The sequence below is a fragment of the Eublepharis macularius genome, chromosome 10 (genome assembly GCF_028583425.1).
Source record: "Eublepharis macularius isolate TG4126 chromosome 10, MPM_Emac_v1.0, whole genome shotgun sequence".
Lineage (NCBI taxonomy): Eukaryota > Metazoa > Chordata > Lepidosauria > Squamata > Eublepharidae > Eublepharis > Eublepharis macularius.
Window position 1 is genome coordinate 54,294,956 of NC_072799.1, and position 15,977 is coordinate 54,310,932.

Here is a 15,977-nt window from a genome sequence, read left to right on the forward strand (position 1 = left end):
GGACAAGAAGTCCATGACATGCAAACTTTAATTAAATTGGCTGCTGTCAGGGCCCCTGCTGCAATCCTTTAGCAAATTTATACTTCATTCCAGTGGCCGTCATTATTGTTGTTGACAGCCTGCAGAATAAATAGCACTTCATCTCTAATCAATCACTGTAGACTGTGAATGCTGTGAGCTGTTAGCCAGCGTAGGAAGCAGAATTCCCCTGCTGCAATTTTTCCTTTAAGCTGCTGATCAACAGGTCATTATGATCCTTTTACCATCCCCTTTGAAGGAAGCATGAAACACATTTTAACCTCTTGAAGCTGCAATATAGTTTTTTCCCTCTCATTTGTTGATGGTTGGTTACAGACCCTTTCCAAGGCAACACCCTTTTTTGTCTTACTAGTTGAAAAAGAGTTTCCATTGTCTTTTCAGTCTTTGTTGGATCCATGTTTTACTAAGGTTGTTCAGTGTTTTCACTTTCACAATTGCAGTTCTGTGTGTCACCTTGGCAGAATGTGGTCTTCAGTTTAAGTTTCACACTTCATGGGATACCCAAATTGTTTTCTTCTTTCCTAGACAGAGCATATGCACCATTCTCATGCTTTCAGTGCTCTGTTCTTCCCAGATGTTCATGATGCTGTGACTCTGAGAGCCATCTCAGGGGCTGCCCCTGCAGTGCAAGAGCCCTACTATGAGCAGCTCTTGCAAAGTGGTTCCGGCAAAAATGTACTTTTATTAAGAGTACTAGACATACCTTACTTTTCTTTTTCTTTTGTTTTACTGCAAATGTTCCATGTCATTGCAATGCATTGAAATAATGTTTCTTCCACTAACTGGTGCCAACTCCTAAATACTCTGATTAGAGGCATGGGCTATTTGGCCTTACGAGACTGTGATGGTCCATGGCCTGCTCTTTTTTTTGCTCCTTTGCTGCCAGGGACCCCTCTCCTTTGGGAATGCCCTTGCTAATCCACTGGCAAGGTAATCTGTTTTTATGTTTTATCTCCTGAATGTTTTTCACTGCACAGATTGTTCTGCTAGCAGTACAAGGTTCATTGATGGTGCATACTGTTTGCCCTTTCTTTGGCCCCACTATGCCTGCTTTATTGTTTTCAGCTTTCCGGTGTGGATCTGATATGTTTTCACTCCTGCTGATGGCTTTGGCAGTTTTGGTCAGCTCCCTTTTCCTGCACTATAGCAGTAATCTCAGTTTTTTTCTGAGTGGCAATTTCTGCTCCTTGACTACTATATTTTGCACCTCTAAGTGGGTAAGAGACTGTACTGAGGCTATGGCAGGATTTGGACCCTTCTTCTTGGGCTATTGACGATGTTTGGGATTCAAACACTCTAAAATGTTCCTCTTCTTTATTTAATCTCCAAAGACATTTAAAGTAGGGATAAGACAGTGGGACAGAATGTTATTATAAGACTATAAAGTTATGATGTGAAAATAGGCATCATTAAGGCCATTATACTCAAACGGCTTTCTAATAAGGTACAATAGATGACAAAACAACATCCAGAACTTTTAGGGTGTACAAAATTGTTCACTTTATGGGTCAAATAGTCCATCTTACTTTGGAATCTAACATAAAAAGCTGTTTCAGACTAGGGATGGTGAAGTGATGAAAAAATTCTCTGAGGGTGAAAAAAACTGGACATCCACTTGATAACAGTGATGACTCAGTTCTCAGAAGATAGAATTCCTGAACTAGAACAGCCTGTGGTGTAACACTTAGCCAATGGGCTTGCTAGAGTACATTTCAGATCACTGATGGACCACAATTTGTATCACTTTTTTTTATGTGAGGAACATAAAATTAAGCCTTGTTTTTGCGTCTCAAATTCAGCAAACAAATTCATAGAAATCAAGGAAGTTGGGTTTGCCTCTAGGTTGTTATTTAGCAAAAGGCTTTTGTAGCCACAGCCATAGCTAGTCCAACTGAGCAATAATTATGTCAATCTATTGTAGTTAACCATGGCCTTGAAGAGACTGCTGGTGGTCTTGTCCATTTCTTCCATTTTTGAAGCCAGTGCACAGTCCCCTTCTGTGCTCCCAATAATTCTCTGTGATTTCTACTAAATGAAACAGAGTTCCAGGTCAGGTAAATTTAAGAGTGGATGGAAGAATCATCCTAGTTCTGAGCAGTCTTTTGAAGTATTTGAGGTTTCATTACTGGATCAAGGCTCTGTTCCTTGTTCAGCAGTGATCCAGCCCCGAATTCTGGCAGACAAAACCTTTGAGTCCTTGTAATGCTCTGCTGGCAGTCCTTTATTGGATCTTTCAGGGTGCTACCCCAACTGATGCTAGAAAAGTGAGAGTTTTGAATATATCTTTGATTTACATGGTGGTTAAATTTTTTTTAAAAAACAATGCCACTGTTTACTCAGAATGTAAACAGATATAGTGGTAAGAGTCTGGTCAGAAATGTTGATCTACTAAAACAGAGCACAGAGGAAAAGCCATCCATTTAAGCAAAAAGCAGCATTATCATAGAATCAAAGAGCTGGAATGGGTATTACAGACCATGTAGTCCAACGCCCTGCCCAATGCAAGAACAGCCTAAAGCATCCCCGACTAGTATTCATCCAGCCATTCCTTAAAGACTGCCAATGAGGGGGAATCCACCACATCCTTAGGCAGTTGATTCCACCGCTGGATTACTCGTGAAGAGGTTTTTCCTAATGTCTAGTTTGTACCTTCCCTCCTGTAGTTTAAATCCATTGTTTCGAGTCCTATCCTCTGTTGCCAACATGAACAGCTCCCTTCCCTCCTCTAATGACAGCCTTTTAAATACTTGAAGAGAGCAATCATGCCTCCCTTCAATCTCCTCTTCTCCAAACTGCACATTTCCAGGTCCCTCAGTCTTTTCTCATAGGGCTTGGTCTCCATCTTCTGCATATGCATGTTGTTGAAATACCCTTCAACATGAGATGACCTACCAATTATTCTGTGGTCAAAGTGACTACTACATGCTAGGATTCAGAATCCTATGTTGCATTAAACACGATGTTCCAAAACCACCAGGGGGAAGATTTTAAAGCCAGATGCTCCAAAAACTGTGCATGAATGTGAACAAAAATAATCATTCTTGTACAATAATAAGTCTCAGCTGATATAAAGACTTAAATTGTTATGCAAATTCTAGTTTTCTAAGGCTATGAAACATGAAAATAGAGAATTAAATTGCCAGTTTGGACCAATTTATACAATACTTTAGTGGTGTCAAAGCTGCCAAATTCAGGACTATGCAGGCACCAGTTCAACAGAAAGCTTCATAGTGGAGATACTTCAATTTTTACAAGTCACACGTTTGAACATCAAACCTATCCTTTGCTTTCTCCTGAGTCAGGCTTCTCTTATGCTCAAAATGATGACCTGTTCGCAATTCTAAATGAGTGGTATTTGAGTAATTTGCAGTAGGTGGGAATATAATATGACCATGCCATGCTTCATCTTAAATCAATACAGTACTGTTTTTTGCCTGCACAGTCTGCAGCATTAACCAGTCAGCAGCATTCATTGTGTTGACACAAGATCAAAAGTTAACAGATTACACAACAGTTCTCTGGTGGCAATGCAAGAACACACAAAGTATTTGTGATCTAATTTACAATCCAGTTGATTTTGGTAGTGAAACAGGTAAAATGGCCAAGGCTATAATAACTGAAAGACAAGCCATGCAGCTTGTTCACCCTTCAGCAGCTTCTACCTCCTGCCCAAGCAGGGCAAGGACAACCAAAGAACATACCTGTTTTTGGAGTTAATAATTTTTCTATTAAGTAGATGATGAATGAGTGCAGTTGTGGAAAATACAAATGTATAAAACAAAAGAATACAATTTCATTTGTTTCATTAAAATGTGAACATTTTCTATAGTTGCTTAAGGGCGCGGCTTGGCATTTTCACTTGCCTTCTAAGATCTGCATTAAATTGTTGCCAAACATTGCCAAGAATCTGAGGGGACTTTTTTGAAAGAGTAGTTCAGCTTTCATATTATGCTTTTTGTTCTTCTGTCACTTTTTGGAAGCAAATTCAAAAATGTATGATTATAAGAGACATTTTATAATCTTTGAAGGTGCAAGAGAAACCTGATACTTGTGTTTATTTAGGATTTGATTGTATGAAACACTACAGTTGTAAATACATGAATAGGTTATCTTTGACAATGAAGTGTTACTATCTGACTTGATGCAATGGTATGTGCTAAAACTATTCCAATAGCAATCCTTATATGAAGACAATTTCACATTTCTATTTTCAGATTGGCGCCCATAAGAAGCACTTTCCCCCAACATATTTTTTCAGTTTTCTGAAAGAGATTCCCCCCTCCCAAACACCTACAATAGAACTCTGATTTGAACTCTATTATCTGAAATAACACACTGCTGTTGAGTTTTGATGCAGCTCTTGAATGTTCCCGCTAAGCTGTGCAGTGTTGTGAGCTAAAAATCTACTTTGTGAGCCAAAACAACAAATTTCATTAAAGTTTTGAGCGCGCCTCCTTTAAAAAAAAAATGCAGTCTACAAACATACAAACATTAACTATAAACTAATTTGTATTGTTTCTCACTTAGAAGCAACAATTCAAGCAGTCATTCAAACATGGATTCTAAATAAACTAAATTACTCTGCAGGTAAAATTATTAATACTTCTCCTTCCCAAATATTTGATATACAAATATAAATATATCTGAGAACATGTGCTAGGGTCTGCATCCCATCCTTGGCACGTGTTAATCTTCTCTATTCCAACAAGATTACAGCAGGTAGGTGGGATTTACGTAATAACTCATTGATTTACGTAGGAATCAATGAGTTATTATGTATAACTCATAGCCTCTGTAAAATCCAAAAATAAAAACCATGTAATACATTTTGATTACAATCAAAACAAATTAATAATAAAAACCAGTTGTCCAAGACCATCTAGTCCCATTAGGTGAAAGGGCCACAAAAAACAGAGTATACTTCTGTATAAAAATGGATATGTTCATGCTGATTGCAAAAGGGTAGCTGTGTTAGTATGTTAGTACCCAGTGGCACCTTAAGGACTAGCACATTTATTTCAAGATGAGCTTTTGTGAGTCAGTGCTGACTTCAGATATGTATGGAAATCAACCTGAAAATCATTCTCACGTTTTCTTTTTCCACATAATGAATCTGTACTTGAAAGACTCATGACAGAATGAGGCTGGGCCCCATCACTCAGCTGTGCTCTGTTCCCCAGCTAGAGAGCTGGCGGCAACTGGTTGCACTCTGCCTCTGCTCTCTGGCTCTACTCTGAGGGCTAAGCCAGCCACAGCTGAAAAGGAAAGATAGAAGCGGGACAAGGCTCCACCCCTGCTCCATCCCTATTGGACCCACCTGTCAGCTCCGACTGAGTGGGAGGGTGGAACCACCTGAGAGTTAATACCTGTGAGCTACAGCTGAGAATCTGTGAGCGGAGGAGTCAGAATCTGTGAGCAATTGCTCACGTGCTCACATTAGCGGGAACACTGCTCTTGATCCCAAATTCACAGTGTTGTTTCAGTATATTGATGAACAACCTTGATTCTCTGGCTTTCCACAGAATTAATGAGATAAAGCTCGTTTTCTGACTGATGTGATGCTAGATAAGCATGGATACCAAAATACTCTATAAATGAGATTACATCCACTGAATAATTATTGTCCAGTCTCAAATATACCATTATTGAGCAAGGCGATTGAATGAGTGATGGCTGGGCAACTTCAGAGATTCCTGTATGAAGCAGATTGTTTGGATCTGTTCCAGTCTAGTGTCAGGCTGGGTTATGGGACTGAAACAGCCTTGATCAGCCTGATGAACAACCTGCACCAGGAGAAGATCATCGTCTCCTATATAAACCTACCTGTCTACTTCAGTTATCTTCAGAGGCCTTGCTTCGGGTGCCCCTGCCCTCTGAAGCTAGATGGGTGACAACTTGGAAAAGGGCCTTCTTGGTTGTGGTGTCAATACCCTGGAACTCCCCACTCCCCTTGTGAGATTCGTTTCCATCATTATCTTCTGCCATTGGGTGAAGACATTTTTGTTTCATTTGCCATAGCCCCAATAACTGCTGTTGCTCTCCTCACTGGTTTCAGAGTTGCGTGTTTATATTTTTATATGCTTTTATTGAATTATTTTATATATTATTTTAAATCCTGCTTTACTGTTCAATGTTTTAATTTTTAATGCTTATATATTCACTATCCTGGGGATATTATTTGAGTGGAAAGGCAGCATAAAATTGTTTTAAATTAATAAATAAAATGTTACGGATATGAAGGGTTATACAGCCACAATAAAACAACGCTTCTAATAATTTTAAATTTGTAACTAATCAACACTCAATTTTCCCTGGCCTGTTCTAAGCTTTATAGGGAGGTGACTTGAAGTACGACAGAGGGTGTTGGTAAGCTTGTAATATTTATACATGCATAAACCTATTTCATATATTTTTTAAAAATCCTCACATCATCTCAAACCTAGCCTCCTTGCAGGAAAACAGGATTGAATTTAGCAAGTAATTTAATAAAACTATACAAGGAAATGACTTCACCATTAAGGACAATGAACCACTAACGTATTTCATAACTTGCGTCTTACCAACTGTAAAAGGGTCAGTGCACATGTCGTTTCTATTCTCCTTCCAGGCCAGCAGGTATATGATGCCGACGTGATCTGCAGCTCCTGTATGACTGTTAACTTTCACCATCATGTTATGAGCTTTCCCAATGCCACAATATACCTTTGTTTCATTCACTAGAGGCAAATCAGCAAGAACATTTGCTGCACAAAATGCTTGATCAAAATATTCACAAGCTTTGGAGTAGTTCCCCTAATAAAAGAGCAGAAAAAACATAGTTCTCAGTTTTTAAATACTTAGTTTTTACTTAGGTTGCATTTTGTTGCTGATCAAACCAATTAAGTAGTAAACTGTAGAAACCTAGATGCAGAAAAAGTTTACCTTGCTGTTTTAATACCTTGACATGTAAAACAGAGGTAACATTAAACAGCATACATTAAAAGAATATAATCTGAAAAAGTAATTCCTTTCATACTATGGGCAAATCCACACTTACCGGCACAGCACTAAACAGGTGGAGTAATAGTGTCTTTCTGGCACGTTTTATGATATCATTGCACCACAAGAGCGGCATCATGGCGTGATGACGTCATAAAATGCACCAGAAAGACGCTCTCACTCCGTCTGTTTAGCGCTGTGCTGGTAAGCGTGGATTCAGCCTTTGTCTGTTTTAATTGTGCAATATTCTCCCCCTTTCCAAGGACAGAGAAAAAAGAAAGAACACTACTGTCTTTAGTACTTTCCGCTATCTCATGCAGCAGTAAGCCTGAACTTTAAAAACAGACATCTACAAATGGGGAGGGCCTTAATCAAATCAGTTTAGTCACCAATGAATTGAATAAAACTTGCATTACTTCAGTTGCTATTCCCCACCCTCACAATAAGCCTACTCTTTACAGCAAAATCTGCCAACATGTATTTTAACACAAACCAGGAACACTCTCTTGAAGATACCATCTGTGTAACAAATTATAACCACAAAGTTGCACAGAGATGCAAATCTTGGTGGCTGCAATTTAATGGCCTGGAATTCTTATCCCCTGCCAAAGCCCATGTGTCTCCCTGGAGCAGCGCAACACTTCTAAAAGTTCACAACAGCTTTTGGTGGGCAGGGATAAGGCACTTTACAATCTAAAACATACTTAGTCAGGAGCAAGTCCCAATGATTTCAAATAGAGCTTAACTCACTAGCAGATCACAGAGTTACAGCTATAGGGTTCCTTGCTCCAAGTTCCTGGGATGTGTCTACCAGTAAGTCCAATTAATTACTGCGCCCCAGTACTTGATAAAAGCACACTAAATAGTTGGAAAGAGGGCAGCAGTAGGAATAGATATTTTTTTCAGCCTGGTTTATAAAAGGTAAGAGACATTGACTCGGTGGTACTAAGACACTAATATTTATATGAACAAAATATGAGCACCATTATTCACTGATGAAGCCCTCGACCCCAAGATAAACACTGAAAAAATTAAATTGTGCCTAGAGAATTGCCTGAAGACACACAATCTAGTTAACTTTTATTGAATTCATGGTGTCAGCATTTATCTGTTTGCATGATATATATTTTGTTATGCATACAAAGCATTCCCTGTGCAGGTAATGCTAGTAACAATAATTATCTGCCTGCACTTGGGCTACTTCACATTATTACATTTTCATGCAAATAACTTGGTATATACAGAAAAATATAACGTGCACAATAACTGTATATTTAGAGAGCCAGTTTGCTGTCGTGGTTAAGATCAGCAGGACTCTAATCTGGAGTACCAGGTTTGATTCCCCACTCCTCCACTTGAAGCCAGTTGGGTGACCTTGGGCTAGTCACCGCTCTTTCAGAACTTTCTCAGCCTCACCCACCTCACATGGTGATTGTTGTGAGGATATTAATATCACACTTTGTACACTGCTCTGAGTAGGTGTTAAGTTGTCCTGAAGAGTGGTATATAAATCGAATGTTGTTGCTGTTGTTGTTATTATTATTATTAATCACCATCCATTTAATGTGCAGTGCATGCCCTGGGAAACAAGGACTGACTACGCTCTCCCTTCTACGTGTATATGCACAATACAAATACATTTGCCATAGTTAGTGTGACGGGATGAGATTACGCAATGAAGAATGAAAAATTTAACTCTCCTACTTTCTCCTTTATTTAAATTGTATAATTTATATTTGCTGGATAATCATGCATGAGGTGTAGTGGCTAGTGTTGGACCAGGATCTGGGTTCAAATCCCTACTCTGCCATGGCAGTTTTCTGGGTACCCTTGTGACAATCACATGTTCTAAATTTAATCTACATTTAATCTACCTAGCTAGGTTGTTGTGAGGGATAAATAGAGGAAAGGAGAACAGTATACACTGATTTGGGTCCCCACTGGGGGAAAACTGGGTGTGTAAATGAAGCCAAACTAAAAGAAAAACCCCCCCACAATGCTGCCATGTCTGACACAGAAGCAAAGGTAGCTAAATACACTGAAATAAAGTATCTGAAACCCTAGTCAGAAAGTTGAACCAAAACTGATTTAAAAATAGATAAAACTAGAACACAACATGCACCACTATTTGAATTATTTGGCATGGTATTTCAGCTACTGATTGAAAATAAGATTTAATCAAAAAATTATCTAATGGGCAATGTAACTCCCCCCCTCCCCCCGCCCCAACAATGAATTATAAACGCACAAAATCTGTATCTGGGAGTATTTGAGTTTGTTTAAGCAGCAAGGAATATGAAGCAGCAGGAAAAAGAAGTGCTTGCTGCTTTAGAACTCCTACTCCAGTCTACTATAGTATTCAGTTGGAAGAAATGGACAGAGCACCATTTCTATGCAATACAGTGTGATACTACATCAGAAAAACCAATATAGCTAAATCTGCTCTGCAACAGAATCCCTGAACCTATTTCAACTGGTTTAGCAGTTCTCAAAATAAGATAAAGTTGAGTCTAAAAGTGTTCTTCAGCTAGCACAATGGCACTTATGCTAATAGCACTTCTGTTAAAAGAGACACCCCTCAATTTTTGTTCATCCTCCCACCCACAGTAGAGCACATTTTGCCCCCTCCATGTTTTTCAAAAGGGGGAAGGCAGTAAAGTCCTGTCCTGATATCTTTGCTTGTGATACTTTGGATCTATCTATAATGTCTAAGTAATAAAAAGGCAGTTTAGTTATATATTGTGTTACATTTACTAATTGAAAATTAGCTTCCAAAATTAATTGCAAACTTTAAAATGTATTTACTTATATCACCTATGTCGTAATCTACTTCTAGTTTCCATTTAAAAGTCAGGGGTGTTAAAATGTATTTATTTCAGATGTATTTAAAGTAAGTGTGCTGCTCATAAGATGTGCTGCTTCTAAGGTGTTACTTTGAAACTGCAGATATATGCCAATACAAATATTTAGAATTAGAGTCTATTAATATCGATTCTTGTTAATTTAACACCAGCATTATCTCACTCCTCAAGCTAGTACTTACTCTTTCATTGTAAATGTTTCCAAGGAATGTACATGCATCCACTAAGTTATGTGTCAGTTGAACTTTCCTGGCAATATTCAAAAACTTCTCCAAGTATGTAATAGCTTCATCCACTTCCCCAAGACTGAGAAGAAATAAAAGAGACTATATATTTAATAAGCAAGTTCATTTTACCATGAACAACTACAGTTGAATATCTACAATACATATATCAATTTGACACTGAAAATTTCTGTAGCTTGAAATTATTTGTGTACCTTGGAGAAAAACTGTAGGCTGCAGCAACTAGTACACACCATGAAGGCTCCTGCTCAGAAACACGATGGCCTTCTTCAAGAGATAATTGCTGCTGTTTATATGGGTATGCCGTGGGTTGCTGGGCTCACACTACCTACCACTGAATTACAGGTGTCACCTCTAATTCCCAATTCAATATACACAACCCGAGGTCACTCAAAAATCTAAGCTGAATATTGGCCAATATACATTGAGAAGACATTTGCACATTTTTTAATAAAGGAAGCTATATTAACAGAAAAAATCTCACACTACTGTAACTACACACAGGCTAGATGCTCAAGTTTGTGAGTAAAAACATCACATGCTTTCTCTTTCATGTGTCATGGCTAGTGACCTTAATATTAGCTGTGAACCTGAGTGTCTAATGTAGTAGTGCAGAAATCAAAATGTCAAGCCACAAGTGAACCAAAAGCTCAGGTCCTAATAATGTGTAGTAATGCAGTAACTAAAGTTTATATGTGATAAAGAGAATATTTTTATCTTTAAAAAAAGCTTCATGCCAATGTTCATGTTGCAAATGACTGTTTTAAGAAATAAAAGTGTGTATCATACAAAAGAAATTGTACAAAAATTGTGCCAGGGTTCCCTCTCACATGATCAAGATATGCGAACCTACAACAATGTGACACATCCACATGACTGAAATGCAGCAAACTAATGCTACAAGCTGACATGGTGCCTTAAAATTACCTTTTACTTACATCAAAATAAAATTGTTTATAAGCATTACACTTCAGAAGGGATGGCAACCAAACATTACTGGCATGTAAAACACACTGCAAATATTTGCCACATGTCAAAAGGCTTCTAAAGTTTAAAATCAGAGTCACATTTGAAGCCTATTTTTCTTGCAAAGGGGAGAAAATCAAACATTTCCACACTGAAGAACTGAATTGATTTATATAAGTAAAAGGACAAGGTTAAAATGTTAGACAAATATTAATTCCAGTTTTTCTAGTTTTCTATATGCAGTGCACAGGTGCAACTTGAACAGCATATTATATGGTATAATCATTAAATTCATTCAACCAGACCTTAGAGAGTTAAAAACATATATTCTGAGGAACAGTACTCCTCGGTCCAAAGAATGAGAATGAAACTGTGCAGAATATTTGTGTATCAAGGTGATACCAGTTTCCAACTGGGAAAACAGGACTGTTAACACCCTCATCCCTTGACAACTGTCCAATTATGTATATCACACTTGGCCTACTGTTTGCAGTAGAAGTAATCAATAAAGGATGTGGTTGAGTGAACATAGATTTTGGTTGAACCAATGCATGAAATCTTAATCATTTACTCAGAGTGGAGAAATCAAATAGAGCACAGATGAAACAGCCACTGAGGGGTTTGTTGATTGTGCCACCAAGTTTGTGGGCCAGAGGCTGAAAGTAATAAGTCAAATGGAATCAGTGATAGGAGAAAATGTAAAAAGGTTTTCTTAATGTAATGAATTAATAGAAATGTTTTCGATGTATTTTTTGTCATGGCGACATCCTATGTTTCATTTATAGAAAACAGTAAAGTTCCTAAGTTGTTTCATTTCTATACAGTTGTTTCATTTCTATAAAATGTAATATGAAGATTCAAAGCTTTATTTCTGCCATGAGAATAAAACTCTGCTACAGGATTAAAAAAGTGGACCAGAAAAAAGATCTACAAGCTTATTATGTAGGAAACAACTCTAAACAACAGTAATATTTTAATATCTGTTTGCCCTAACCAAGCTTTCCTTGTTCTTTTAAATAATTATTCATTTCATTTCTATTTACTTTACACAGCATAATGGACTCTTTACTGAACTATACTCTAAGCTGTATTTGAACCCTCAACTTCAGAAGACAAAAGTATCTACTTGATATCAATAATTATTGTTTTTAAGATCTAGCTAGAAGGTCCAATTACATTTTATTAGAGTTCAAGTCTTATGGTATCTTCCACGTCTTCACCTCCCCCCGTAACACCAGTGCTCTGAAAATGCTCAATGCCCTCACTTAAATGGTCCAGATAGCATTCCCCCACAACTGTACCAATTTTCCATTTTTAGAGAGCTTTTTAAGTGTACGAGCATTCAAAATTGCAAGACCCACTACAATCTGAATGGTGCAGACCTGACTGCTACTTCATTCTGATGGACCTAAAAGTAGCATTGCTGGATTGGACCAATGGGTCCATCCAATCTAGCATCCTGTTTCCAACAGTGGTCAGTGATGGGGAAGCCTACAAGCAGGGTCCACAAACAACAAGGATTGCCCTCCAGGATCTGGCCATCAGAAGAATTTTGCCTCTCAACCTGAAAGTCCTATACAGTTGCTGTAGCTAACAGGTAGTGGTAGATCCTTTCCGTTCAGTCCCTTTTAAATCCATCTATACCTGTAGCTATCACCACATCTTGTGGCAGTGAGTACTAGAAGAACTGCCCATTGTGTTAAGTACTACTTCCTTTTGCCTGTCTTGTATCTACTGCCAATCAGTTTCATAGGGTGACTATGTTTCTGTCCCCCTTCTCCACCATGCATAGTTTTTTACCTCATGCCACCACTAGCCACCTTTCCTTTCTAAAATGTCAGCCCCAGGTTCCCCTCAAACAGCTTCAGCTGACTTTGAAGAAAAAACCTTATTCTCATGCACTCTCATACAGATCCCTTTCACTCCCTCCCCCAAACTCCCAGATACACTTCCTGCTCCCACATGCAACATCCTCAGGAATCCACCCACCACCTCACAACTGATCATTTTGATCAAATTTTTTTTGGCTGTTGTGGGTTTTCCGGGCTGTATTGCCGTGGTCTTGGCATTGTAGTTCCTGATGTTTCGCCAGCAGCTGTGGCTGGCATCTTCAGAGGTGTAGCACCAAAAGTCTTTTGGTGCTACAAATCTGAAGATACCAGCCACAGCTGCTGGCGAAACGTCAGGAACTACAATGCCAAGACCACGGCAATACAGCCCGGAAAACCCACAACAGCCATCGTTCTCCGGCCGTGAAAGCCTTCGACAATACAAATTTTTTTTGCTTGCTTTTTTCTCTACTTTTCCCACAGTAATTCAGTTGTTACTTTATTTTTTATTTTTACTGTAAATGTTTTGAATCTATAATTACAAGCCACTGTGAACCATGCGGAAAGGCGAGGTAAAAATATTTAAATAAATAAATAAGACCATGTTATAGGTATATCAGGGGTATTACAGTATTGGCTATTTTATTTTCAGTCCCTTTCCTGATGAACCCTAGCAAGAAATTTGCCCTCTCCCTCCAGTAACTGCTGCACACAGAGTCCCCGTTTCTCTTTCTTGTGTTAATCTTGGCCGGCAAATGTTGCTGTGGAAGTTTTCTTCACATGTGGGAAGGGTTCTCCTCAGCATGCTAGACTTTGAAAGTGGGGAAGGGTAGATGATATAATATCCTTTTAAGTTCCCCAAACAAACGACTTCATTTGATTTTGAAAAAGATTTATTCTCTCTCATCTCTCTCTCTCTCTGAGAGCCCCTCTCACTGCCTACCCCAAAGCCCCCAGAAACACCTCCTCTCCCATTCCCACACAAGCCTGTCAGAAATCCACACACTAATAATTCCCTCACAGCTCTCTTTTCCCTACTCAGGTGCATCTGTTTCTGCTTCTGCTCACCTTGACAATATTCAAACTGGCTAGCTACATGTTCCTACCTGGCCCCTGCACCCTGATTCTGCCAACCCTTCCCAAGGTGCCATCACACACCAAATTTGAGTTTGGCACTATTTTCCTCTGCTGCTGCAGACCTCTTCCCTCCTTTAATCAAGCCAGCTGTCTAGTCAGGTTCCTTCAATCACTTTCTGCTAATTGGTCAGTCTTCCTATGTGAGAATGCACCTATTAGGTCTTGCTCTGGATTTTAGCTCTCAACTTGGCACTGAGATAGAGCAATTCAAGAGTGTAAGTCCACCGCACGTATGTGTCAGAACTCTTTCTGCATTCCAATTGGCTAGATTGCTTTTCAGTTGAGGGGCAGCTTCATTGCCAAGGGAAAAACAGCGGTGTTGGCTTCACCTTCCTGGACTCATAGCCCCCCCCCCCCACACACCTGTATGGCAGCCAGGGGCCCTCCCCAGTACAGGGCCTGCAACAGCTGCCTCATAGCTAAGACCATACCTGCATTAGTCCAGAAAATGACAATTTCCACTTTACCGTGATAGCAACAAATGCTTTAGATATTGAAAGTAAAACCAATTCTTAAACAGCAAAGAGTTAGCTAGCATATGCAAAACAAAATTATTGTAGAATAAGTTTTCATGTGCCAGAGACTATGTATTAGATGCAAAGTATTATATTTAGTTGACATATTTATGTATTTACATCTCCAAGTGAATGCAAAATTCTCAGTGTATATGTGTACACATACAAAGAAACATTAATATAGAAACAGAAAGAGAGGGGAGTTATTACAATGAGAAACTAGAAGGCCTAGTTTTCAAACACCCAAACTGGCCTAACATTAGAGAGGGCTCTGGTTCAGTGGCAGAGCATCTGTTCTGCATGGAAAGGATCCTGGGTTCAATCTCCAGTTAAAATGATCAGATAATGGGTGATGCCGGAGACCCTGGAAGGTTGCTGCCAGTCTGAGTAGACAATATTGACCTTGATAGACCAAAGGCCTGACTCAGTATAAGGCAGCTTCATACATAGACATGTATGCATTGCAGAGCAGGTTTGAAAACAAGATAGAGTTGAAAGAATAAATGGTCCATTCTGAGTAGAACTGGACCACTCCTAAATTATGAAGAATATATTTAAGATCTCTATTGGAAAACAAAACATACATTACAAGGAATCCATGTTCCCTAGAAAGTTTTCATGAGCTGGCTCTTACAGATAATAGGGCTTGCCTAGGAAAGGGCTTCTGCTTATTAAAATGCAGGTCAGTCTTCCGGATTAAGAGTGAATGATTCCTGAATTAATCACTGAAAGAATTATTAAATATTTGAACAGACTTGACCCTTCCCACTAAGAAGCTGAGAGGCTATTATATACTATTCACATTTCATGAATAACTCTGGTCTTGACATATAGAACAAAAAATTTCTCTTTCAAGAAGAAAGACTAGTTTCAAAAAGCACTGATTCAATCACTGTTCCACTCCAAGACTTTTTCAATCCATCTCCTTAGGTATGATCACTTTCACTGCTAGATGGTCCCTTACAAAGGATCCTGTCAAAGCAATCCCTTTTTTTAAAAAAAGGATGTCAATTATAACAATACTAGAAACTATGCCAGTTGTGTGAAACAATACAACAGGCTCTAGCAAACTGTTGTAAGATTTTCTTTATATTTCATGAAACATAACATGAAATGAAAGATTTCTTTATATAAGATTTCTTTATATACAATGTTTTTTGTAAAGATGTTCATGTATATTAAGGCTCACAGCATTGCAGCCAGGCTTCTTTGGGGAGGGGAGAATAAGCGCCACTGACTGAGCAGGGACCCTTCCCAGGCTACTGCAGACAGGTGTTCAGTAGCATCCTAGCTTCTGCCTTCTCCTCAGCAACCCTCATTTATTGTGGATCATCCAGCTCAGTACAGACCTTCAAATGCTTATAAAAGGACTCAGTCACAAATAATTAATTGTCCCACTTGGGTTGA

General features: G+C 38.8%; 1 protein-coding gene across 5 annotated transcripts in view; it reads right to left on the reverse strand.

Annotated features, from left to right (window-relative positions):
- Nucleotides 1-15,977, reverse strand: part of TTC29 (tetratricopeptide repeat domain 29) — a 267,221-nt gene that overhangs the window by 107,146 nt on the left and 144,098 nt on the right. For all 5 annotated transcript variants that reach the window (XM_054990580.1, XM_054990579.1, XM_054990577.1 and 2 more), the window contains 2 exons: nucleotides 10,061-10,184; nucleotides 6,600-6,831 (listed from right to left, as the gene is read on the reverse strand). In XM_054990580.1, coding sequence (XP_054846555.1) covers nucleotides 6,600-6,831; nucleotides 10,061-10,184 — 356 coding nt within the window. The remainder of the gene's footprint in view (nucleotides 1-6,599; nucleotides 6,832-10,060; nucleotides 10,185-15,977) is intronic.